Below are 23,085 nucleotides of genomic sequence, written 5' to 3'. Positions count from 1 at the left end.
ATGCAGTCACAGCTGTCATAGTACTCTTGATAAATTATATGATACATCAGTAGTAAATACTATATGAGTGACCTTTCACACTTTCTTTTAATATGAATATATATTATTTATGAAAAATGCATGTAATGAGTATTGGATAAGAGCAAATTAAATTAAATCTGTTCATGTTTCTTCCACTGTAATTACATAATTACTAAGATTCTTCATAGCTAGTCAGCACTTCACAGTAAAGTCAATGTTCCGCACAATATGTTTCAAGTGTTAATTTATTCAGAACAAGTGAGAAATGTGAGTACTGTGAGTAGATTCACACATCAGAGCATATATAAATATATCTCTTTGAATGCTTTTACCATTCTCTTAATATTGGCCATATAGTAAATTTGTACTGCATTTCCCATGCAGGACTATCAGAACAATCTCAAACTAGAAAGTTTCAGCACCAAGGACAGCAACACTCCATGCCGATAGCCTTCCTACAGACATAACAGCCTGTCACTTGAACACACTAGATTATCCATTTGTTTTACTACTTTACTGTACCGTGCAACATAACTTTGCAATATGTTTACTTATACTTATCTATAGTTAAAACTCATAAGTAAATATTCATATATTTTTATCTAAGCAGCCAACAATTAGAGACAAGGAATGCTACAAATACACAATAGAACGATTTTTTACAACATCACGTGCAAAATATGAGTCAGCAGGATCACAAGAGACAACAAAAGAAGATTTGTGCGGACTTACCATGTTGACTTCAGAGACCATATCAATGCTGGCAATGTCTATATTCATTCCAACAGCAACTGGAGAACCTAGGGGAAAAATCAATAATGATCTAACTGAATGGGGTCCTCGTTTTGAGAATTCGAATTGGGCAGTGACATAATGGACTTTAGCAGACATACAGACTAACTAAACCACAGAAAACACGGAGATTACAAAGATAATGTCTTACAATAAAACATATCATTATAGAGCAATGTGTACTAAATTAATACTGAGACCTGCATTGTAGCTTAGATTTCTAAGTAAGAGGTGCTCAACTAACTTTTTGTATTGGAGGATGAAAAGTTATACATTTAAGTAGTGTATTGCCAAAACATATCGAATACAGTACATTTTAGGTTGAGTCAAGATTATTTACCTCCAAAGTCTGGTCTTAGTCGGATGTCATAGCCTTTTAATAATTTGTCCACTGTTTCTTTCACAAAAGACATGTTACCTGGGTCATTAACACTGTGGAGACATAAAATTGAGACCACTAGGATGAAAGGTTTTAATGGAAGAATAATTACTTTATTATGAACTTTTACATTTACAGTAGACAGTTCAATACTTCTCTACCAATAAAAGCTATTTTAAGCATACTGGTAGGCATATTACAGCTGCAGTCATTTTAACAACTGGACATCACTAAAATTATTTCAACTTCTCTGACAAACATATCTAGATAACAATACAGTGAATCCGGTGACTCCACGCCTCAACGAGTAGGATTCAAGTAATCCCTACTTCTTTTGATTAATTCACACAGTTGTAACTAGGAAACAAGAGCCAAACCTACCTTTGGGCGCAGCACACAACAGCCACCAAGACTGGAGCAGAGATCAACCCAAAGAGCCGTCCTCCCAGAGAGCACCACATGCCTCCAGGCATCCCGTGCACAAGAGCAAGCAACCACTGGGGGCAGGTTGTGAGAAGCACCAATTGCACCAACCTCAAGCTTCTAGCAGCTCTAAACATCGGCCTTTAAATGCGAAAGGGGTCCACAGATAAAAGCAAACCTCATAATGTAACATTAAGCGTTGGACCTGGGATCTTCCTTGTGTCATCAAGGGAATAGTGCGAGTGTGTGTGGGGGGTGGAGATTGTTATTTCAGGAGGAGGGCAACTAGGGTCTAAATGTGAGTAGGGGAGGGTGAGTGAGGTGAATTCTTCTATCTGGCCACAAAATATATGAACAACGTAAATTAAGTGGAAATCATAACGGGTCTCTTCCATTAGTTACTGTACGATGCGCTGCAATCTTCTCGACAGTTATTTATTTTAATGTAACTGGATCTCCCTCTCTAAGACCATCACATGTACATAGATCCTAAAGGATGCAATCAGCGTGCCGCAATCATTCCTTGCATTCGTCTCTTGCTTCATCCCGGCTGCTGCTGACATGGTAGTGCATAGGGGCAAGCGAAAGAAACAGCAGCAAGCTATGGGGGACAAGTTTCCAGGAGGCTGAACGGGACATGTGGTGAATCATCTGAGATAGAGTAGTTTCGGACAAGTAGATCTCTGCACCATGATAGTGCCTATCACAGGTCTATACAACAGTGCCTGTCACACAGCTCCAGTGAGTCCATGACCATATGAAGCCACGCATAGCTGCTGGGGAGCCCCCTCAATCTCCGGTAGACACAACCCCCAGTCATCACAAGCCAAAGCAGACTCAGCACTGCAGCACCACAAGTGTGCGCCACGCAAGCAATAAAGACGTAGGGTCCGCCAGTCCGAATAGCCCGTAAATATTCCTGAGTCCTATATTCTGCACATTTCCCGTCTCTTCATCTCTTAGCAAAGTACTGACGCTGGAAATAACACGTGTGAGTGACGGACGGCAAACCTCGGATTTCCCTCCCCCAGCAGCACCCCGGACTCTGTATCTGGTATAGCAGCAGCTGCTAGATTACTAGAAGCCAACTGCAAACGGACACGGGGCATACACCAATACACAGGGCACGACTGGCAGGAGCTGCAATATCTCCCGGGTGGTGGGGAATCCTCAGCAGAGCTGTGCCATTTGCTGCTAATGCAATAGCGCTAAGAGGCCATCTGGCACACAATGCCAGCGCTCTGGGTTACTTACAGGAACAACACGGCTGCCTAATATGGTACTAGAAGAAATGATTACAAAATAACTCTACATTATTACCTCCAAATTATTGTGCTCAGAATAAGATTTTCCAATACTAGTCTAAATTAAATGTTCAAATAATTGTATTCAATTAAATTCAGATTCTTAAAACGTATCTAATTGAGGTAAAACAAGTGTTTACCACTAATTTCTACAATCCGCTCAGAGCTCTTACTGTTATATTCCAAGCATCAAGACACTTTGTAAATGCCACACTTAAAACCCCGCCGCCTGCATCAAATAGGATTTTACTAATTGAAGTTGGCTAAGCTTCCTATATTCTGTAGTACGGCTGACCTTAGCACAGGCTGCCTTTCAGAAACACATTACAGTACAACGGAGGAGCAGGTGAACTGAATGGACAGTTTTGTTTTCTCCTTAGGATTAGCAACGCTGAAATAGAAACCTAATATTTATATTACTGATTACATAATGACAGAAGTTATCTGTAACCAAATACATATGTTGTAATAAATTGTGTCATTCAATATGTCTGTGCACAGACTTGCAATCCACAAAAAAAGAAAATAAACATATTATCCTTATAATTACTGTATATTGTGTAGTGTGTGTAAATAATAAGAAACACTGCAAAGTTCGTTTTATGAGGTTGGCACATAGTACATCAGACCTGCAAATTTCTTTATGACATTACAAATCAGATTGCCAGGGCTATTATATCCGCAGAAAGCAGATCTGCACACGCTAGATTTATTGCACTGGACAGGGTGGAGATTTGGGGTACTTGACTTCATCTGACTACAGGACATCTCAAGGGTTTAGCCAGAAGTGGAACCAAAAAGCTTGTGCATATCCTGTATTAACCAGAAAAAAAAACACAAAGTGCCAAAATTCATTAAGGAGTTTGTTATATGGAATCTACAATCTTAATGTAGAGTCACAAATTTTATATATTTGATACCTAAAATAGAGCAAGCTCTTATGTCACCTTACTTACCCACATTAAACAATAGTAAGCATAAAATGAAATGAGCAGTATTTTAGGAGAAAATAGGAAAAATAAGGAGGGCTTAATGTGAACATAAGCAATACTGTGTGATGATCTGGTATGTGTTTACTCTTCCATATAGTGCACATAGAATTGTTTGTGCCCTAATCACTAATTGTTTCCATGTAACCTACAAAGTGCTGAGCCCAGAATCTCAGCATCACAGCATTACATTTCAGTTATCCCCCTTACGATATCACCGGTCACGTCCCTGTGCTTGTATGCATCTATTAGTATACAACAAACCAACCACTGATGAAAAGCAAAGAAAATATGATCTAACACCAAGGTCAATCCTTGTCTTCTCCTTATTAGGTCCACAGAGTGAAAATTATAGCACTCCTTGCTTATTTTTGCTAGTATATTGTGGTCAGTGATGGACATTAATATTTTTCAAAGAATGTGCAGCTTTTAAAATAATATAGTAAGAGACTGCAATGATCATTCCGATGTCTCAACAGGTCTTTCTAAGTGGTTACGCTCATTCCCAGACCTAACAGTAGACACTCTTCTGAAGAACCTGGATTCCTCTTGTCATTTGATACCAGCATCCATGTATCCATATATACTGAATTATTTTTAAATACTTATCATAGATCACATATTTCCCCTCACCCTAGCCTTATGATGGGCTCAACATACTGTCACCACTGTCCACTCTGTCATGAAAGGGATGAAGATTTATTCCATTACTTATGGAGATGTCAAATGGTTAGGGCCTTTTAGCTTAAAGTCAAAACTTTTGCCATCGCTAAAGTGGTAAATTATCTCCCCTTTACACCTCATTGTGTATCCTGGGCATCCTCCTCACGGGTCAACGTGTGACAAAAGGCAGTAGACACCTCCTTCTGGCCCTCAGTGCAGCAGCCAGAAAGACCATTCTGCAGTTATGGTCACAATCAGGGACCCCTCCCTTCAATCTATTTAAAGAAAAGCTATTTTACATATTCAAGATGGATTGCCTTGAGGTCTCACTTGCTAGTAAATTTAAAGTTAGAGGTTTCTTTGAAATGTGGGAGAGTTACATTGACTCGCTTCAACTGGACATTAAAGCACAGATTTACAAATGTTTCTCCTCAACCTCATAGTATGAATTGAGAATTGTTGTAAAATGGGGATACCTTCCCGCATGGCAGCAGTGGTGTACATAGGGCATATACTATTGTCTTCTAGTTGAAACGTTCAAATTGTTCTTATATGAGTGCCATATATTTACCAAAAATGGATATATATGTCAAACACTTTGTTGCCATATGGTGTTTACACAATTATCTTTCATAATCCTTAGCAGATATTGATTGCATAACATTATTTTATACACAGTCAACTAAATAATATGTCAATCAATGTTTCATTTTGTATTGCTTTGTTTCAGAGTGTCAGCAATAAAAACAATTTGAAAAAAATAGCATAGTAATGTTTCAGCTCTAAATATATCATTAATGAGCAATTAACAAACAAATTGTAATTTGAATGAAGGTGGTCAACATGCAACAATAATAATGAATAGACTACAGAGCAATGAGTAACACTAGTACATTAGGATCACTCAAAGCTTTTCCAACCTACATATGGGACATTTCAAATGTGAATACATTTGGGATGTTCCCCTTGTGGAAAACCTTGTGGTCTATGGCAGATACATAGATGATTTAATTTCTCTTTGGGATGGGGATGCCCATTCTATTTCCTGGTTTTAAGATCACCTTAATTCTAATCCGTATGATTTGAAATTCACCAGCATCTGGCACCCACAAAAGTAGACTTCCTGGATATCATCCTCACAGATCTATATGGGTATTTAGTTCTTAGAAGTAATCATTATGGTCCATAGAAAAATAATATGTCACAAAGATAGCTTATGAGAATTTACAGAAATTGCTTCTATGAAGCTCATTTTCAAGAACAAAACTACAGATTTGCTTAAATCTTTTCTGGACAGAGGATATCCAGAGGGATTACTTCAGAAAGCATTCTCAGAGATCTCTCAAAAATATTTTCATGTGCTATTACATCATCATCATCATCATTATCATTACGACAAATAAAACAACAGGAGGAGGTTTAGAACTGTAGTGGATGACAAGTCCATTCCATTCGTAAATAAATATAACTTCTACTATCTTAAAGTTAAGAATATACCTTATAAAAACACTCAATATTGAGATTGGATGATAGTTTAAAGATGGTTTTACCAGAGAAGTCAACTGTTAGTAAAAACAAAACAAAAAATAAGCTTGGTTCTGAGTTTTTTTAAGCACAAAAACTTAAGGAACAGAACCCACAGTCAGGGCAATGGGCACTCAATTTATGATTTACAAATTTAATGTGTCTTGTAATTGCTTTAGGAAAAAGTGCATCACTTGTTCTCATAATGCCCATGAAAGTAGAGAATTTTCAAATCTAATATTACTCTGACAGTTTACAAAGCCATCTATCCCAAGCTCTTCAGAGTGAATATGTCATGTACCTACTTGAATATAAGTTTGTTAAGCAATATAAACCACCTGCACACTTAAAACCAGATTCCTTGAACAGAGGAGGAATATTATGAAAAACCTTCCAACACACAGTGTTGCAAGTCCTGTTAATGTATGCCAGGATTGCAAATCACTAGGAATAATAATTTGGCAAATAGAACACATCAAAATGACAGTGAATAGAGGAGATAGATGGGATAATTTTGTCATAGAGAGGCACACTGGATTTTTAATATGGGGAGTTTGTACCCAGATGGGCTAAATGAGAAGATCATATTAAATTACACTGGAAAAGCCATGAAATGATGAGTGTGATTACTGGACAACTGTGGTGTCTGTGTTTTTCTATCCCCCCTCCCCCTGCTCTTTTTTCTACTTCTATTGTTTTCTCCCAGAGATGCTCTGCTAAGTAACAGCAAAATAGTGCAACACCCTGGATAGACGGGGAGCTTCATAGAGATTACCTGTCAAACTTAGAATGTAAGCTGGGTCACGTAAGAAAGTATTTTAAGAGTAGCATCATTAATTCAATGCTTTTGCTACATCACATATAGTGATGCAATTAACAGCTGATCAAAATTGGCTGTAGAAGCAGAATTTTAATCATACATATTCAGGTTGTGATACGACTCAAATGGTTTAGCCATGACTCCTCTCTCTTACTGATTTACTATTAAGTAGACTAGAGAAGTGTTTACCTTCATTACAAAGGTAAAACATTTTTCAGGATTGCTGTGCATGTATACATTTAAGGATATAAAAGACCAGTCTCTTTATTCTGGTATTGGGAAATGTGATGATACTTGCAAAATATAAGTTTAAATTAAATATAATACTATTATTTTGATTTGGTTATACAGACAGTGTGGGGAGTACTTTAAAGCAATTTTTTTAAGTAATTGTTTTCCTACATGGATTTCTCTGTGCTTCCTCATAAATATATTGTTTTTCAGATTTGTAGGCCATCAGTTCCTCATTTAGTGGGAGCAGAAAGTCATCCTGGTGGCATTTTTATGGTATATTTATTTTGAGAGTTAACCTTAAAGATTTATAAATAAGCTATCCTAGCACCATTTGTATGGATAGATTCTTTTGTAATCCTCATTATTATTATATTTTTGTATTGCTGTACCAGTCTTCCAACCTCCTACAAGTCATATCTGTGGATACATGCATGTGCCTATTGTGTTGCAATTACATGAACTTACAGTACTTGGCTTATGTCTGCCCACTTCTACTTTTCCCTGTTCTGCCTCTCCAGAGCTAAGGAAAACAAATGGGTATGATGTTTTTTTGTGCACAAGCACAGTAAAAAATGCTTATCTTATGCAAAAAAAACCTCTAAATTAATTCCTATCTGTTTAAATATCTCACACTTCTTTGTGACATTCATGTTAGACAATGTTGAAATATTCACTTAATATAAGCTTGAAATTAATATACTGGGCCTGATTTAGAGCAGGCCACAATTTTAAGGCCCGAACAGAAAATTGCAGCCTTAGGCGTGTATTTTGAGTTGTGCAACTAAAAATACATATATGCAACGTAAATGAATGAACTTAATTGACTTTGATAAGTAAATATGCAAATAGCCAATCAGACAATTATTTTCATGCTTTTTCAGCCAATCAGAGACAAGATGCGTATTGACCCTTTCATTCCATTCACAGCTCTGTATGGAGCTAGTAGTAGCTGTTATCTTTTTCTCCTTTATTTTTAACTTTTCATCCATTGGGCTATTGCAGAAAAGAATAAATAAGATTCTTTGGACACTGTTGAAGCTGTAAAGGAGGGCTATGGGGGAAATATTTATTATAACTAAAAGGACTGAAATCAGTGTAGTTTTTTCAATTCAACACAAGAATAGTTAGTCCTGGGGGATGAATGGTTTTTGTATGATCCGATTCTCCTAGGGAATTTAGCCCTGTTGATTGAGCTGAGGCTGATTTCACATTTCCCACACTGCGGGTTTCCCTATTATAGTGTGACCAGCTAGGCTGTTGCAGGGGAACCCCATACACATTTCCCCTCTGCTTTAGTGGTAACCAGCCCAGGCTATAGCACTGATTGAGGTTACTTATTTTAGGGAAGGGTCTTATTTGTTTATACATGTTGATGCTGTCATCAGTATCAGCATGGATCTTTACTTTAAAGCTTAGGGAGCTGCAAGTCTAACTAGGTGTGAACATCTGTACTGTACTCTTGTTGTACAACCTGCCCTCAATAAAAGTGAGTGTTTATCTGTGTGCACACTAGGGGCATTTTTCTCAAAGATATTTTTCATTAAAATCCCCTGAAAACTGCTGATAGCCACATATTAAAGTACCCCCTTTATTTATGACTAGGACATCTCCAAAATCTGCTGCTTTCCCTGCCACTTTGAATGCAAAAGCAGTCCCCATAGGTTTCTATGGGGAATGCTATTTTGCACCATTTAACAAGTTCCGAAAATGAAAGATTTTCGAAACTTGTGCCCGATAGCTAACGCCAGCTGAAGCATTATGGTAGAGGGATCTTCGGATCCGTTACCGCAACTTACCTGCTCTACCCTCCGGTCACTATCGCAAATGTGGCCACTTTGGGATACTGATTATAGAGGACATAGGAGACAGGGGTTTGCAGTAAAGAATTTTTATAAATACTCTTATTTTTGTGATAAGGATTGAAATGGATCGTATTGAAAAAGCGATGGTTAATAAATATGCCCCAATGCACACTACTAAAGAATCACTATTTATCAGGAAATTCTGTGTTTGACCATGACTATTTGTACAAATGGCAAAATCTCCATCCACATTGTGGCATTGTGGTTATGTCTGGAATAGTGTATGGTAGAAAAAGTACAAGCATCCATTCATAGTCCTGCTTACAGCCTCCTTAGAAGTATCGCCTTCAATAAATACAACTATTCAGTTTTGTCCTAAATACTGCCCGGTTAAGGTTCAGGTATGTCTGAAATTATTCATGAGAGTGAGGGGACATTGCAACTGTCTTTACTATATGTGTCATTTGTCTGTTAAATTGCTCTAGAGATTTATTTTTCCATATATAGTGCACCAAAAATGGCTTCCCATTGAAAGTATAGGCTAACATTAGTTTCTACCACCTTTGGGGACAGGTAAAGTCCTGTTGTGAGGAGACTAATGTTCTATGGCCCCCGAATGAAACAGGGAATGACCCCCCCCCCCCCCCACACACACACATACACACGCACAAATGTGCCTTGTCTACACCTTGAATCTCATGTAAACATCTAATCCTACAAAAACAAAGTCTTTATTTTCTATGTGGGTGTATAACCTGTTGTATTTCTGCACTTCTCTCGTACTCGACAACCCACCCAGATTCTCCAATCTTCGTTTTCACTCCTGCATCCACATAGCAGTATAGCTCTGACTGACAGACACAGAGGATTAACTGCAAGAGGCCTGAGACTGTTAATCAGGACCATGACACCTGAAGTGGGAAGGCAGAAAACTCAGCATTTAAACTGCAGACTCTGTCTACTGGCAACCTGGAACATTGGAATAGATACAAGCCATTATATAAACTATAACTTGAGCAAACCAATTGCAGTGTGATAAATTATTTTTGGTGTAAAACTATCCTTATGAGTAGTGTTCTGCTACTCAGGGTTTGTTATAACTTGGTTTAACCTTTAAAATGCATCTGCTTTTTATTTGTACTATTTAAATATTTTGCATCTTACAGACTGATTGAGCTATGCTAGGCCCACAAAATGCCAAATCCACTTAGGGGCACTGTTCTCACATACAGACTGCATGAAGAGGCAGGACCTAATATGGCATGACACATTTTTTACCATTTTCATGCAATGTGTATCACTGTTTGTCTGAAATAAGCTCAGTCCATCTCTACTTTCAAAACATTGGTAAAGGTTTATTGAATAAGTTTGCTGGTATAAGCATTGCAAATTATCGATTGAGCTTGTTAAAAAAAAAAAAAGCAGTTTCATAAGATACATTCATAGTGAACCTCATGTAAACACTTGAGAAAATCAAATATAAACAACTGACTAGCCTTTCTTGTGAGATTTAAAAAGCGACACATGCCTACGTTTATAGTTGAACTTATAATGATGCATGGATTTTATATTGTGTTTGGGCTGGTAGTTTGGTTTGGCTGGCATTTTGATAAAGGGCTTAAGTTATTTTAAGTAGGCTAGCTTTGTTTGGCAAAATGTGCCACGTCAATCTCTCTTTGGGTTATAAAATGGATTACAAAGACAGGTGGGAGATTTCCTCAAGATTCAGAGCGTTAAAAACTCTTAAAGGTTTAGGAGTTCAAGTTGAGGCTAAGAATGTAAACTTTTCGATTACCAGTTAGATCCTTGAGAAGTAAGATTATTCAATGTTAATATATTTGTTAAGCAACGCAACTGTAGGGCAGTACTAAAATTACAATTTAGAATAAAGGTTATGTGGGAAAATATTTGTGGTTATGGGAGATAAAGTCAAGAGGGTATGAGGGGGCAGAAGAGGGTTAAGAATATCATGATGCTATAATCTAAACGTGTTACTTTGCTATATCCATTTACCATAGGACAAAAAAAACACAAGAGGGGTAACTTAAGATACAAAATTGCACATCCTTCTGCCAAGTCCACCAGTGTTTGCACTTATCACACACATGTATGTACAATGTATCTACAATGTGCATTAGTTCGCTCATGAAGGTTGTCTATTAATATCTGCAACTCCTATGTACTTTTCTGTAATGGGTTACAGACAAACCTAAGCACTGTCCTAGTTTAAAGCTATGGCCAAACAGTTACCACTTGTGTGCCATAGAACTTAAGCTTCATTTAATCAACATATTAATAATTCAAATTGTTTTCCACAATTACAGCATCTTAGAATGTATATTGTGTCACCAGCATGGAAATACAAAAGCAATTTGTGCGGTGGTAAAAGTCTGGTAAGTGCCCATTATTGTAACACACTTCATATATGTAAACTTGGATAAGATCAGAAATTATTGTTGTATAAATATTGCTGTGTTGTTCAACATAGACACTAAATTAAAGACTTTTGAATAGATGCGCACTATCTATAATCAGCCCCCCCCCCACATTGCATATTAGAGGGGTGTCGGAGAAAGGACCCTATACTTGGGGCCATGATGTTATCTGTCACCTTATGCAGGACTTTGCTGTTTATGGGAGAGTAACTTCTGCAGCTCGCAGGACTGGAGAACTCAATCCACCCAATCATCTATTCGGATTCCATATTGTAGAGTAGAATGCTTCTATACATTGTTGTACAGTTCAATGTTTCAGGTAATGGTGAGGGTTCAGAGAAAACAACCACTGTTCAATTTGCTACAGGAACTTTTGACAGGATATAGAGGGCTCACCCCTTTAAACTCTTCATGGGCAATAAATATACAGTGTCATATATATTGCTTAGACTAAAAATCAATTTTCCATCATTTAAAATCAATCAATAACTAGCCTGCATTTATTGCTAAGGTCTGAATTTGTTCCCTTTCTACATGATTAATAAAAATGAATTGTAATATGAAAAAATATATATTTAATAGTATCATTAAGTGTTCATTCAATTTTTATACTTGCCATAATTTACATTTGTACTGCCTTTCGTGTTTGTATTGTATTTTGGGGTTATTAGTGCTAATTTGCAGATAAACAATTATACACAATGGAGGTAGCTACAAAGCACACCGGATATGCACCACAAAACACTTTGGTTTTTCACTATTGCAAATTGTTGTGCCATTCATTGGCGCATGCCTAATCTCATCTACAGGGAGATGACTCTGCAAAAGAGACGTGTGCATCCGTAAGCTGAGGCGTACTGTACAAAAAATGTAAACTTCACAATAAAATCCAACCTTCTATTCCTTTTATACCACCCTTTTCAATCAAATACACTTTTATTTTTTTCCCCAAATATACAAATGTATTGATTATATTAATCAAGAGAGTGTGGACACAGATAAACTTTATTACAGGTGGCAATCTCATGTATGAAATGTCAATGTGCATGCCTGGAAATGCAGTTCTCCACATAAGTGCAACACGGAGATGCAAAACAGCTCCCCATTAAAATTATTGAACAAGTCCTGATCTACTCCAATTCTGAGCTGATACAAAATTTCATTTGTGAGTTTAAATGACTGTACATCCAATTCGTGGCGTGGCACGCCTCTGTACCTCAGTAGGAACACCTCTAATCCACTCCAGGGGGTAAATGTATCAAGCTGAGTGTTTTCTGTCGGGTTTGAAAAACCAAACAGATTCTAGCTATCATTTATTTAGTACATTCTACAAGATAATAGCTAGGATCTGATTGGTTGCTATTGACAACATCTCCACTTTTCAAACCCCCCTGGAAACTCTCAGCTTGAAACATTTACCCACAGATAGTAGTAAGAAAATTTTTTAGTGCCCTGGGCGAGACAGGTCACCGGTGGCCTCATGTAAGTGGGAGTAACAATTGTTGAGTGGGTGTGGTCAACCTACTGTCGGGGTATGGCTAATGCTTTATAAGTGCTAGACCACACTGAAACCCCCTCCCTCCCTATTCTTCACTTTCTGGCTTTATGTAAAGAGTCTCTATAGAATCACAGTACTTTCAATGCAGCTATCACATGCTAGCTGTATAAAAAAATTAATTGGATATTGAAACAAACTCACTGAAACAAATTGAAACATAATTGTAATTGTGCCATCTTCATCACACTGTGCCCTCCATTACGCTTTTGCTCCTCCATCACAGTTTCACCATCACACTAATATATATATATATATATATATATATATATATATATATATATATATATATATATACACACACACACACACACACACACAATACATAGAGCATCCTAGTGTCAGCCGCACAATACAGAGCATACAATTTTGGAGAAGAGTTGGACTATATGTAGGAATTGTTCCTTATGTGCAATGCACCTCTGCTCCAAAAACATCATAGCACTAGGACATATGTTATCTTTCTTGCCTAACATTTCAGCACCATGGACAGTGGTTGTGGTCGAGCAATCTGTGGGCTTGATGTAAAGCTTGTGGTATGCTGAGTTAGAAGTAGCTGCAGATAGGTCTCTAGGAGACGTATCTGTTGCGGGTGCTCTCTCCTGGTGCAAGATCTGTGCTGATGACGACCAATAGCACAGACCTTGCTATATTAAAAAACAAGAAAATATTTTTTTTTTGTTAAATGTTGTACCCCCTGAAACAAACATCTTAACCAACCCTGGTGCTGCCATCTTAAGCTGGTACTAGCAAACTCCCCCCTTCCTAATTTACTATTATCAGCACTAGCCTGAGCTGATGGTAGTAGAGCAGGAAAACCCGCAGCAGTGGATGTGGGTTAATATTAAATTACTAAATGCCTAAATTATTTTTTCCCTGGTGCTCTACATGTCCTAACATGCCCAGGCTGCAATTAAGTGTTTGGGCATGCTGGCGCTTATAGTACTACATTATGGTTTGGAATTATGGCTTGGGAACCCTATTATAAGAGTTCTGCCTGTTGCTGCTCCCGTTCTGCTGCCGATCACTCTACCCAACTCCTGGGTATCAACTTTCGGCAAGGCAGGGAATTCAAATCCCCATTTCTCCAGGGTCTCTCTACCCGTCTAGACATGTTCCAGAATACCTTGGTGTCTCAAGCTACTACTTCAGCTTCTGCTCCTCATACCCAGATTCGAGTAACTCCTTCCCCTTCTGTTAGTCAACTCCAGATACCGAACTCCCCGAAATTTGTTGGAGGTCCTAAGGATTGTCAGGGATTTTTAAACCAATGTGTCATACAGTTTGAGCCCCAATGGAGAATTTCCCTACGGAAAAAGTTAAAGTGACATACATATTTTCTACATATTTTCTCTCTTGTCCAGTCAGGATTTGGCCTCTCCGTTATGGGAGTGCAAAGACCCCATGTTGCATAATAGCTCCACATTTTTGGCGACCTTTAGGAAAATTTGATGAACCAGGTCGAGTGTCCAGTGCCGCCTTCTGTATTTTATGCCTTCGTAAATGTTCTCTGCCCCTGGGGTAATATGCCATTCAATTTCGTACTCTCGCTTCTGAGCTTCATTGGAATAATGAAGCCTTAGTCGCAACATTTTGGTAAGGTCTCTCTGACTGAATAAAAGATTAATTAGCTACTTGGGAGTTAACTACTTCTCTGGATGACCTCTTCTCCCTCTGCAATCAAATCGATATTCAGTTTAGGGAGTGAAATCAGGAAAGGGAACATTCCCGTCGGTCTGGCACTCGCTTGCTCCTTGCTTCCAAAATCTCATGCTTCCTGCAGAAGAGCCAATGCAACTGGGCCAGTCCTGTCTCTAGCTCTGGAGGGAAGGGAGAGACATTGCAAGAATAACCTATGTCTTTAATGTGGGGAGCCAGGGCATATCCTCGGGAACTGCCTTATACGTCCGGAAAACGCAAAGCCTAACTGGAGAGGTTAGGTTGGGCACTGTCGGTTCATCTCCATCCGATTCTAGTTTTTCCAACAATGTACTTCTCTGGCATTCTAAGGGACAGGCCCTGCTTCAAGCCCTTATCAATTTAGGTGAAGCTGGAAACTTTATTTTAGCAGCCACAGTAGCAAGCCTCTCCTTACCAACCATCTTACTGGATCAGCCTATTGCCATCACTGCCATAGATTGTAATAAGGTGGATCTATCCGGGAACGTACCATTCCTTTACCCTTACAGATTGTGGCCCTTTATAGAGAATCTATATCTCTTGTAGAAATCCCTGAGGCTATAAATCCCCTAATCTGCGGACTACCCTGTCCACTCTCCGATACTGTATTGGCATTCGGCACAAGTTCTTTCCTGGGGACCTGACTGTCATCTCTGAACCCTTGGACAACCTACCTCAGTACACTTCCTACGCAGATGTCTTCTTCAAACAACAGGATTCTAAGTTACTACCTCACCGAGCCTGGGACTGTGGTATTGAGTTGCTTCCTGGTAAGGTGCCTCCTTACCAGGAAACAACCCCATTTTGTTACCAGAGTCTCAGCCATGGCTACTTATATTGAGGAAAATCTATAATATGGCTTCATTATAAAAGCCTCTTTGCCCACCGGCGCCGAGTTCTTTTTTGTAAAAAGCCATTAAGGTAAAAAACAGAAACCTTTTACCCTTAATATCGAAATGATTTCATCAGGTCAGAGGAACTTATATGTTTACTAAATTAGACCTCAGAGGAGCGTATAATTTCATCCAAATCAAAAAGGGGGATGAATTGAATTCGAGACGGGGACTTTGAATATTTGGTCATGCCCTTTGGGCTTTGTAATGCCCCCCACCATTTTTCAAAACTTCATGAATAAGATTTTCCGTGACATCCTACATCAGTTTGTAATCATTTATTTGGATGATATCCTAATATCCTTATATTCTTCCACGACCTGTCCTCTCACCGACAGCATCTACATTACTTTGACAGCATCAGTTATATTGCAAATTGAAAAAGTGTCTCTTTGAGAAAAACCAGCTTCCCTTTCTAGGTTATGTGATCTCTGGTTCTGGGCTCCAGATGGATCCAAGGAAGCTTAGGGCCATATTAGATTGGCCTCAACCAGTTGGCCTTATGGCAGTACAACGATTTTTAGGCTTTGCCAATTATTATAGGCAATTCAGCAATGTATTTTCTTCCCTCTTGGCACCCATTTCTGCCTTGACTCGTAAATTGGGGTAATCCCAAGCTTTGGCCTACTGAAGCACTTGAAGCCTTCTAGCAACTCAAAAGGGCCTTCACCTATGCACCTATTATTTGGCAACCCAGTACTTCTCTTCCCTTCTTCCTAGAAGTGGATGCTTCATCTTTTGGGGTGGGTGCCTTTCTGTCCCAGAGAAATTTATAAATTGGTGCAGCAGATGTGAAGCAGTGAAAGAGGAAGATTAGTCATGGGGCAGCATTTATGATGGATAGAAGTTGGAATTGATGGGTGAGAGGAATGCCAGATGTGGAGAAGTTCCAGTAGTTGAGTAGTAGTTGTCTATGTATCTGTACTTCAGGATGCCTTAAATTACATATTCCCTTGGGCAGAATATGCCCTGCACCGGACTGGCCATCTGGCATTTGCCAGAAGGGCTGAATGCCAGATGGGCCGGTCCGCGCGTCCCCTCGTCCGGCCGCCCTGCACTGAAGTGCCGCCCATCAAACCCTGGCCATCAAGCTGTAGGTATTACGTCATGACATTGCGCCGATGCAATGATGCCACTGGCGACCGCGTAGAGGTTAGGAGGAGCGGTTCCAGCAGCGCGGTTACAAACAGTGACGCACATTTAATAGCAGCCAGCAATCAAGCAGGTAATTAATTAATTCACAAAATACATTAATATTCCCTGCTAAATGAAGGGACTAAAATGTCCAGAAATCGTCATATCAGCAGGAAAGAGCTCATTATAGACCCAAGGTACCCTCTTTCATCTTTCTATCAGACGTGTCAATTTCGTAGTAATGATTGAGGTTTGCCTTTGGACCGGATATTAACTTTTATTATTGTGTGTGTCTATGTTTTTCACATTTTGTGTGTTAATTTTCTTACTCAGATATTTACAATTATTTATTATTTTTTTTGTTCCCTTTCTTTTTTGGCATGTAGTCTCTTCATTACTTATTTAGAGAGGATTAGGGATCTCTTTTCTATTTCCCCACATGTGACAGCTCTTTTTAGGACACATATATATAATGTTGTATAATAATAATAATGTTTTTAAAAAAATAAAAAATATATATAATATATATATATATTTTAAAACATTATGGTTTTTCTGCATTTTCACGGTGCTCCAGGTGATTTGAATAACAAGGGAATTGATCAGCGTGGGCAGAAGACAGTCATACTTGCCTACTTTTGGCTGACTCCCTCTGGGAGATCACTGAAGAGGGATGTAGGGGGAGGGTGGAAGGGGCGGGGTTTAGCTAATAGCCCCATTTTGGCCCCACCCCCAGTGACGTAATGCCTGTTTTCAGTCTTTTTACACTGGTAAAAAGACCCAAAGCAGGCATTTTGTCAGTGGGGGCGGGGCCAAAATGTGGCAATTCGCAAAGCTCTGCCCCCTCCACCCAGGGCCTATGCTAGGGTCCTTGGCGCCCTAGGCACTTTGTCAAAATCGGTGCCCCCCCGCCGCAGGAACACTTTGAAAATCGGCACCCCCCGCTGCAAAAATCGCCGCCCCCCCACCGCAGGAACACTTTGAAAATCAGCACCCGAAACACTGTCACTCCTCCCTCCTCCCCCCCCACGTCTTTCCTTACCTTGCCTGCATAAAGCTGCTCCTCTCTGCTCCGTCTCCTTCCCTCCACTCATTGACACTGTCGGGCCATGATGATGATGTCACACCCGACAGTCAGTGAGTGGAGGGGAGGAGATGGAGCAGAGAGGCGGCAGTGTTCATCAATAGCCTCTTGCCCCCCTCCCCGTGTATTTATCTGAACGCTGTGCGGCGGCCGTGAAAGGTATTGTCAGCGGTCGCCGCACAGTTTTAAAGTAATTTTCATTCTGTGGCGCCCTCCAGGCGCCCTCCAGAGCCCAGCGCCCTAGGCAACTGCCTAACCTTGCCTAATGGGAGCGCCGGGCCTGCCTCCACCCATACACATCTCCATGCCGGCGCTGATGCGGGAGAAATGCCAGCTCTACTCGGAATTCGGCAGTCTCATGAACATTCTGGGAGAGTTGTCATGTATGAACAAGTTTGTGCTGATGCTCCATGTTTGACTGCACCAGCAACGCCACTTTAGCTTGCAACAATATTGTGCACGGAGCCCACAGCAGGTGGGCCTGTGGGCTTTAAATGCCAAGGCTGATTTTTAGTCCCAGCCCGGCCCTGAATATGCCTATAACAATTTGGCCAATGAATCCAAAGATTCACATTATTTTACTGTATTGGATCAAATTCCATACTTACCAATTGTTCCTTCCTGCCCTTATATAGGTTTATTCTGCTGACAATGTTATGCTATTTTAGTCATTTTGGTAAGAAGCTTGTAAAGCTATTCTTAAGGCAGAACAAATATTTCCTAGCAAATGCCAGAGACCAGAGCCTCTTGACCTGGAGACAAAGTTTGTATTTTCACTAAATATATCAGATTGAAAGGACTAGCTTTTTCCCAGTGTTTATATTGCCTGCTATACACACATAATTGGCACTTGTTACCTGTTTTCATTCTAACCTACCGTCCTATTTGTGCCTTATTCCCAAAACTATTTTTGCTTTTCAATACATTGGTGAGGACTAAGTAGGTATTCCCAAGGGAATTTATAGGCTGCATTCCTAAATCCCTTCCCTTATCCCTAAGGAGCGCAGGAGGAACACTATTCATCTACTTTGATCAGATTGAAAGTGCCTTCTAATAAATGTTTTCCAATTGTTCCATACAAGATTCTAGAATGTATTAATACAGTATTTTACTGACTCAACATTTTCGCATATAACTCTTGAATCTTCTCATGTTCCATTGTTTTGTGAGAAGATGTGTCCATGGATGTAAATGGACTATTAATTTGACCTGTGGGGCAATGTGTTCATCCTTGGACCTGTAAACATATGAGCAAATTGGCATACATCAATGCACTTTTACTCCTACAGTTTGTAGAATTCCCATTTATATACTGCTTTCTGTTTCCTCTTTGGTACATTGATAGGTAAGTGAAGTTGGACACATATACTTATGTATGCCCAGTAGCATATGCGCCAGGTTGTATGTCAGGCATTCTTACATCCAGATATACTTACAGCCAAACGGGCCATGCGCACAAGAAAAGTTTTTTAACATTTGTTTTGATAATGAAAAACACATTTGCTATTAGGTTTCATTTAAATAATAAAAAAACCCTCTATAATATACAGTAGCAGGTATAATATCCCGTCTTGTGTCCAAATGATTGTAGCAAAAAATACATTCTATAATACAAAATCAAATAATATAGGCACGATCAATGAAAAAATCTTTAGGAGTGATTCCACAATCAGTCAATCAGAAGCTGCTAGCTAGTGCTGCTGACCATCATCATCATCATTTTGTATTTGCACCAGCCTTCAGGCACTCGTAAGTGACATGGCTACCGATATGTGTTTATGCGTCTCTTTGCCAGTCTGTCTAACTTTGCAATTATGTCAACATTCTCTTACTGTACTGTCTGCGTTTGCATTCCATTCCCTTCGTCGTTCCAACTCTATAAGGGTAAGGAGACACTAGTGTCAGATATGGATAAGTATGTATGTGCATGTGTTTTTTTGTCATGCACAGTACAAATTTGTGTATTTTATGCTAAGTAAATGGATGTGGACCCAATTCAGCATGAGCCCCAAAATGAGCAGAACAGAATTACAAAATGTGTTCTGCAGGAAATCAAAATGGAGCATTGATTAAGAAATAATTCAGTAAAATATACTTGTCAGAAGCCGTTCCCGCTGATCTCCTGTCAGATGGGGAACGGATGTCTGACCTCCCGTCGGCCGCTCCGGAGTCCTGCAGTCCTTCTGGTCCTCTCCTGTGCTGTCGGGCGCATGCGCCCTTTCCTCTGTCCCGTTGCTAGGCAACGGGACGCCGCTGTCTCCACTATCACTGCCTCCCTGTGCCCGCCAATCAGTGCCTTCTGTCCATTATTTAAACCTGACTCTGGCGCCATTAGGGTGCCAGAGTAACAGGTCCACTAGCCTGTGTTCCTGGTTCACTTGCTCCAGTTTCCCCTGTGTGATCTACAGTTCCTGCTTTCCTGTTGTGACCCCGGCTTGGCGACTATCCCATTATCTGAGTGACCCATATTGTACTGCGACCCCGGCTTGGCGACTATTCCTTTGGATTTCCCTTGGAACCGTATATTCCCGATTGGGGTGACACGGACCGTCTGACCCTTCTACACTACACCGGCAACTGGCTAATAGGACCACGACCTGCGTACCCTGTGCAGCGAAGTCCAAACCTCCTTGCGGGGGTCCCTGACGAACACCAGGGGTACGTTAGACTCCGCACCTACTAGTTCAGTAGTGCTAATACCGGTTAGTGTTTTGCTCTATTACAGTCCTCAAAAGGCCTACGGCCTGACAATACTATAGAGGTGTAAATTTTTCTTAACAAAAAATTTAACTCTCTGCGTATTTCTACTAATTGACATACAGTAAGTAGAATCTTGCATTTTACCTGCTCAAATTTCATTTTCACCCAAAGATTCCAATTGTGCTCTGCCTTAAAATAATGTTGTCCAAGAATAAAGTCAAATTGTGGTCTCCACTATGAGTTCTTTCAAGAAGAACTGTTGTGCTATAATATTAGATGCATGACGTGCACTACTTTGGTTTTCTTTAACTGCCACTAAATCTTATATGATTATAATGAAAGTGAGTTTACAATTGAACGCTGCCTTAAAAGTGAAAACTACAGTTCAACTCCAAACTTAAAAGTGTGTAAGACATGAGCGCAACAGCACATTGATTTCAATGTATAGGACAAAAGTGCTCAAGTCCAGTTCTCTCTGGTCCTACACAGGTCATACTTTTAAAGATACATTGAAACTTAGAATTGATTTTCATCTTTTAGGATAGACATGTCTATCTCACCCAGGTTGACATTTCCTCAAACTTCCCCTAAATACTCTCACTTAAGCACAGATGTGTTAATTCCTATCTCAGATAGTATAAGCAAGCCACCTGTACTGTAGCAGTAAGAGGTTTCACACAAATAATAATTTTACAGCATTCACACTACTGTATATAAACAATATATTTCTAACATTATTATTACAGCAACTGTAACAATTTGTTTACAATGCTTAACTTTAGATCTCATTTAACCTATCCAACTTACTTTCTAACAATATAATTGATGTTGTGCATTGTATATATAAGAAATATACTTGATAATATTGTAATTAAACAACATTTAATCATTTCAAGCTAAATGCTGTCATTCACTGATGAACATGGTGCTTGTGCACAGATCTGATGGAACTGAAGTTATTAAATGTCTCCAAGTATGTCTGACACCATTATGTACACCATAACAATATATGATTATAAAAGAAACCTACCTTGTGTCATAAATTGCATAGAGTCTTTTGTTTTCTTCAACTGCCTTCCTGCAAGAAAAGTGACACATTCAAAGATCTTGACATAGACTTTACAGAAAAAAAATATATATGTATGTTTTCTTACCATCTTGAGTAACATTGTCATATATATCCATTTTAGTATACTTGGCACATATAGGACCAGTGCAGCGGTGCACGGAGGATTGTGGGGGGGGGGGTTTCCCCCCGCCAACCCAAAAAAAAAAAACCCAGAGAGAGAGCTGCTGCGCATGCACAGCAGCTCCGTTTCGCCAGCGCTGTCCTTTATAGCAGCCGCGGCGCTGTGTAAGAAGCGTCTGCGGCAGTGCTGTATACAATACAGTACCGCCGCGGACGCTTCTTTGACAGCACCGCGGCTGCTGTATAGGACAGTGGCCACTTAGTTAGCGCAGGGGGGGTTTCTAGAGACTCAGAAACCCCCCCTGCGTGCGCCACTGCAGTAGTTGTCAGCATAGAATACTTAATAAAAGAACTGAGTGCTCTGAGAAAGTAAACATGTTCTCAAATACAGATGAGTGAAATTGTGGAAAAATTTTGCATTAATCAAGTCTTGCATTAAAACAGGTTATTTTGTAAAGGCGTGAATTTCAGGAAATACATTTTTCAATCACCATTGCTGTGTGGTGTAGCTGTAGTAGGACTGGGGAGATGTTAGGTCAAATTCTGCTTGAAAAACATGCTGAATTTGGTGAATGAGTTTAATATTTTGCGGAAGAGTTTTGAAAATTTTGTACATCTGTAGTCTCGGCGGTGCTTTCCGTTCCTTTAATTGTTAACTCCAAACTTTACACCATAACACCAAGCAGTGTTTCTTTCCCGGTAGCAAACAGAACACACGAAAACATTGCAGTATTTTGCAATAGACATAATAAACCACATTATACAATTAAAAATCTTACTTGCAATACTAATAAAATTATTTGTAAGTAGAAGTAGATGCAAACATGATTAGGATAAGTGTACAAGCTGGTGAGCCTGTTTTGAAATCAATAAGAAAACGTGAAAATAATTTTACAAGGGAAAGATAATAGAGGGAGGGTTACCTGAGATGAGGGCTAATAGATAAGTGATCACTGCTATTTAAAAACAAATAAGATTCCATAGTGAAAATACTATTATTGATTTACTTGTATAGTATAACAAAATAAATATTACAGGGAATATTTAATGAAACAATTATTTAGCTAGCAAATAAATATGCACTTCATGCAGAAAGTAGAATTAAAAATTGTCTGGAGAAGAAAGATGTCTGTTGTTGGTGAGCTCTGGCTTTTGTTTGTACTTATTCATAAGTTCTTCAGCACACAAAAACAGATTTCAAAAACAGAAACAATACATCTCATCACCTTTATTCATTGCTTTATTTACGGTTGGTTCAGACAATGCAAAAGAAAGTCCTGCAAACAAAAACTATTCCTGTGTATTTACTATGAGTTTGTTTTGTCCCCACAATGAATTGTGATCTTTGATCTTAGAATATTTTTTGTTAGATGGTTACTTTTTGGAAGACTACAATGGTATTTTATCCATCCTTTGTCTGATCATGGTTTGATGTAGGTAAAAGTCAGAAATAATGTAACTTTT

At 39.2% G+C, this 23,085-nt stretch overlaps 1 protein-coding gene across 2 annotated transcripts in view; it reads right to left on the bottom strand.

Moving 5' to 3' along the window:
* The window catches only part of GABRB3 (gamma-aminobutyric acid type A receptor subunit beta3), a 287,252-nt gene that overhangs the window by 160,643 nt on the left and 103,524 nt on the right, over positions 1-23,085 (bottom strand). The window contains exons 2-4 of one of the 2 annotated variants that reach the window (XM_075200113.1): positions 21,463-21,510; positions 1,154-1,245; positions 754-821 (exon numbers count right to left, since the gene is read on the bottom strand). In XM_075200113.1, coding sequence (XP_075056214.1) covers positions 754-821; positions 1,154-1,245; positions 21,463-21,510 — 208 coding nt within the window. Of the gene's footprint in view, positions 1-753; positions 822-1,153; positions 1,246-1,573; positions 2,779-21,462; positions 21,511-23,085 lie in introns of those variants that run through there. The other variant, XM_075200112.1, reaches the window with a different exon arrangement.

The sequence above is a fragment of the Mixophyes fleayi genome, chromosome 2, assembly GCF_038048845.1.
Source record: "Mixophyes fleayi isolate aMixFle1 chromosome 2, aMixFle1.hap1, whole genome shotgun sequence".
In the NCBI taxonomy this organism is placed as follows: domain Eukaryota; kingdom Metazoa; phylum Chordata; class Amphibia; order Anura; family Limnodynastidae; genus Mixophyes; species Mixophyes fleayi.
The sequence above is the reverse complement of the archived record's forward strand: the minus strand, read 5'-3'. Positions and strand labels throughout refer to the sequence as shown.